Source organism: Triticum aestivum, chromosome 3A, assembly GCF_018294505.1.
Source record: "Triticum aestivum cultivar Chinese Spring chromosome 3A, IWGSC CS RefSeq v2.1, whole genome shotgun sequence".
In the NCBI taxonomy this organism is placed as follows: domain Eukaryota; kingdom Viridiplantae; phylum Streptophyta; class Magnoliopsida; order Poales; family Poaceae; genus Triticum; species Triticum aestivum.
This window is the reverse complement of record NC_057800.1, coordinates 127,782,919-127,786,609: the sequence shown is the minus strand read 5'-3', so window position 1 is coordinate 127,786,609 and position 3,691 is coordinate 127,782,919. Positions and strand designations below refer to the sequence as shown.

The 3,691-nt window shown below is 51.9% G+C and overlaps 1 protein-coding gene across 1 annotated transcript; it reads left to right on the top strand.

Moving 5' to 3' along the window:
* Window positions 1-2,139: 2,139 nt before the first annotated feature.
* LOC123060648 (uncharacterized) lies at window positions 2,140-3,190 on the top strand. The gene has a single exon (XM_044483447.1). It carries the CDS (start codon window positions 2,409-2,411, stop codon window positions 2,886-2,888), a length of 480 nt encoding a protein of 159 aa, XP_044339382.1. The 5' UTR covers window positions 2,140-2,408; the 3' UTR covers window positions 2,889-3,190.
* The last annotated feature ends 501 nt before the right edge of the window (window positions 3,191-3,691 follow it).

Genomic DNA, 3,691 nt, shown 5'->3' with positions numbered 1-3,691 from the left:
ACATGAAGCAAGAGGCTCATTAAGCAACACCTCATCCCTCCTTGATAGTATTGGCTTTTCCTATGGACTCAATGTGATATTGGATCACTAAAATGTAAAATGAAGAGTCTTGAGCTTTAAGCTTTAGCCAATCCTTTGTCCTTAGCATCTTGGAGAACTTCCCACAACCTTTAGTCCATGCCACTCCATTGTTGAACTTATCTGAAACATACTAGATAGAAATATTAGTCCAACAAGAGATATGTTGTCATTAATTACCAAAACCACCTAGGGAGCACTTGTGCTTTCACCTGGCGAAAGCTGGACAGGGTTTTCTCCCAGCAAGCACAATCCGCTTTCGACTAGGGTGCGATTACTCATGAAAACATATGCTGCACCACGTCATGGAATGTTAGGCACCATCCACCATGTCGCCCCAATGGACATGGTAGCTAGCTCGCAACTGAGCCGTCAGCTCAGCCCACGGGCACCACGACTCCCACCACCAAGGCCGCCTCCCTGGAGACAAGGCACCCTAGAGCATCCATAGCCATGGGCGAAGCATCAATTGGCACACCCAGACCATCGACAGAGCCACAAACTATCAGCTTGTCCATATCGTCCAGGGACAGGAGCAACTAGGCCAAGAAGAGGTGAAAGTGCGGGAGGGGACCTCGTCCACGACTGACACCCTCTTCACCGGCGATGGGTGGCATGACCTCATCGGATCCATCCAACCCTCCCACCACCTCTCCACACACAACCCCTGTGACGCCCCACCATGGCCCCATGCCTGATTCGATGTGGAAAGCTCCAGCCACCCGCCTACTGATGCGAGGTACGGACCAGCCACACCACAGTTGCCGCAGACGGACTCTAGGAGTGCCCACTTGAGCCGGCAACCAATGCGCCAATGTTAGTCCAACTGCCACCACGACGTTACCCGCCAAATCACCATGGTCATCACGATGTCGACATGTCAACAAACATCGTGAGAGGCCATCGCTCGTTTTCATAGACCACCCCAGCAAACCAGACGGGGCCACTGCCACCATGCTGCGCCACTAACCGTCCCCTAGGTTCCAGATCCAACGGATTTGGCTGGGATGCAGCCAACATGCTGATGCCCAAGTCATCGTCGCGCCACCACCAAACGCTCACGCAACCACGTCACTTCGTCCCTTTGGTAGCGCAACGTCGTTGCTCAACCAACCGCCCAGCACCAGCCGCTGGGGAATGAGTGAAAGGGAAGAAAGACCCCACCACCGTCATCATTGGTCAGGCTCTCGACAACGGCAGAGGAGGAGGGAAGGAAGGGGAGAGAGGTTTGTTGGAGGTCACTCACGGGAGGGAGCCCCAACGACGCCTCTCAACAACGAACGGGGATGAGGGTAGGAAGAGGAGGGAGGTTTGTTGCCAAGCTAGGGTTTCCTCCCGGCCGGTCATAGGAGGGAGGCCCGACGACCCCTCTTGGTGGCAACGGGGAAGAAGGGAAGGAAGGAAATGGAGGTTTGGTGGCAAGCTAGAGTCCCATACCCCCCGTCGCTCATGGGATGAAAGGAAGGGGGGATTCCTGCCACCACAACTAATTTTGTACCATCTGCATCCATCAGTTTAATAAACTGTCATGATCAACGATCAATTTTTGAACACAATACAAGCTGAGCGGCCCATATACACGCACATACACTCATCCTATAAACGCACGCACGCACATCCTATCCCTATGAATACCTCCGAGACATTAAGCCGACACAACATCTTGAGATTGACGGCCATCACATACGTCTCGTAGTATTAATACCCACGAAACGACATAAACCTGCATCATTCATTATGCAAGCTTAAAAGTGGAAATGCAAGGAATCCAAGGAAGATATCGGGTGCTACCGGCCTCTTAGGTGATACCGTGATATGGGCTTCTAAGAGCGTTTAGATCTCAGATCCGACGACTCCCAGAAGGTCTTGAACATTCTGCAAAAAAAGTCATCCGAGAATCTCAAAATTACGCACATGTACAACAACTCATCAGTTGCGGTCGAATATATTCGCGAAAAAAAAAGAGAGTTGCGGTCGAATTTGAGACCCGGTAGGCCTGATATTTCCCCAAGGAGTCCATCAACCAGACGCCGCCGACTGCGTGCGTCGGAGAGCCGGAGACCCAACCGTCTTCCTCCCCACGCATTAATAAGCCCTCGCCTTAAATCGCCCCTCCCAACCGTCTTCCTCCCCAGCTTTCCGACGGCATCCATCCCGGAACGGAAAACACCAACCTGCTTTCCACCTATAAAATCCGCCCTTCCCCACCCCAAATCCCACAACAGCAAACCAAATCCCCAAGACCAAAAAAGGCCCCAGCAACCCGAGCGCGTCGACCCCATCCACAACAGTTGAATCTGAGTTTACTTCCAGGAAAGATTTGAGTCGAGATGGCGCAGGCGATCGAGGCTCAGAGGGAGGGCGCGGAGGTGTACCACGGCGCGGCGCTGTGCGCGGAGAAGGCGGTGGAGCTGCTGGCGGAGACCAACATGCCGCTGGGCCTGCTGCCGCTGGCGGATATCGAGGAGGTGGGCTACAACCGCGCCACCGGCTTCGTCTGGCTGCGCCAGAAGAAGGCGCTCACGCACACCTTCAAGCAGATCGGGCGGCAGGTCTCGTACGGCACCGAGGTGACGGCCTTCGTCGAGGACCGCAAGATGAAGCGCATGACCGGGGTCAAGAGCAAGGAGCTCCTCATCTGGATCACCCTCTGCGACATGTACATCGACAAGGACGACCCCTCCAAGATCACCTTCAAGACGCCCACCGGGCTCGGGAGGACCTTCCCCGTCTCCGCCTTCGAGAAGGAGGACTGCGGCAAGGCCAAGGCCGCAGCCGGCGGCGGCAAGGAGGCCCTCGTGGCCAAGTAAGTGACGACGGCCGGCATACTACAGAGCTTGGATGAAAAGTACTCAAAAGTCCAACGTTAACTACGACTACTATTTGCTTTCACCTGTTTTAATAAACTACAGTGCTATATATACTCTGCTCCGGTGTTCTGCCGAGGGTTGTATCGTTCATATGATCGTGCGATGATATGATCTTATAGTACTATACTGTGTGCTGTTCGCTGCATAATGGTGTGAACCTTTTTGTGGCAGTGTCACGAGGTGTACGTGACTACGTGTTCTCCGATTTTATTTTAGGCATGAAAAGCTTCTCTCCTTCTGCACAGACAAAGGGACGATTCTGGTCTCCTGCTATTTAATTCAAGTCACGTATAGCTAGATGACTATAGCTGTCAACCAATTTAATGCAGAGTGCTACTTTCCTCCTCAAAATAAATCAATTAAAGTAGAGATACGGCCGATAATTTGACGTGCAACCGGAATAGTATTTCCTCCGTTTTTATATACAGTTTGACTAAAACACATCTAGATGTTTTTTTAGTTATGTCACATCTAAGTTATCCATCACACACTAAAGCTTCAAGATTCGTGCAAAAAAATATTTTTCTTCCCGCGTGCGTTCCATTGGTGTCCCCCTGTCACGCTCTTTTCTCGTGTCGTGGCTGTGGCCGTTTCCTGCATGTGCCCGGTGTGGGCTTGTGTTTACCTGGGCTGACTTTGTTTTCTTTAGATGATTGTGTCCTCTTGCTTCCTCGGGCCGTTGTCATGCTAGCAAAATTGTAGGCTGATGTGTCCTTTTCTTTTGTTGTGAAAAACTACACACT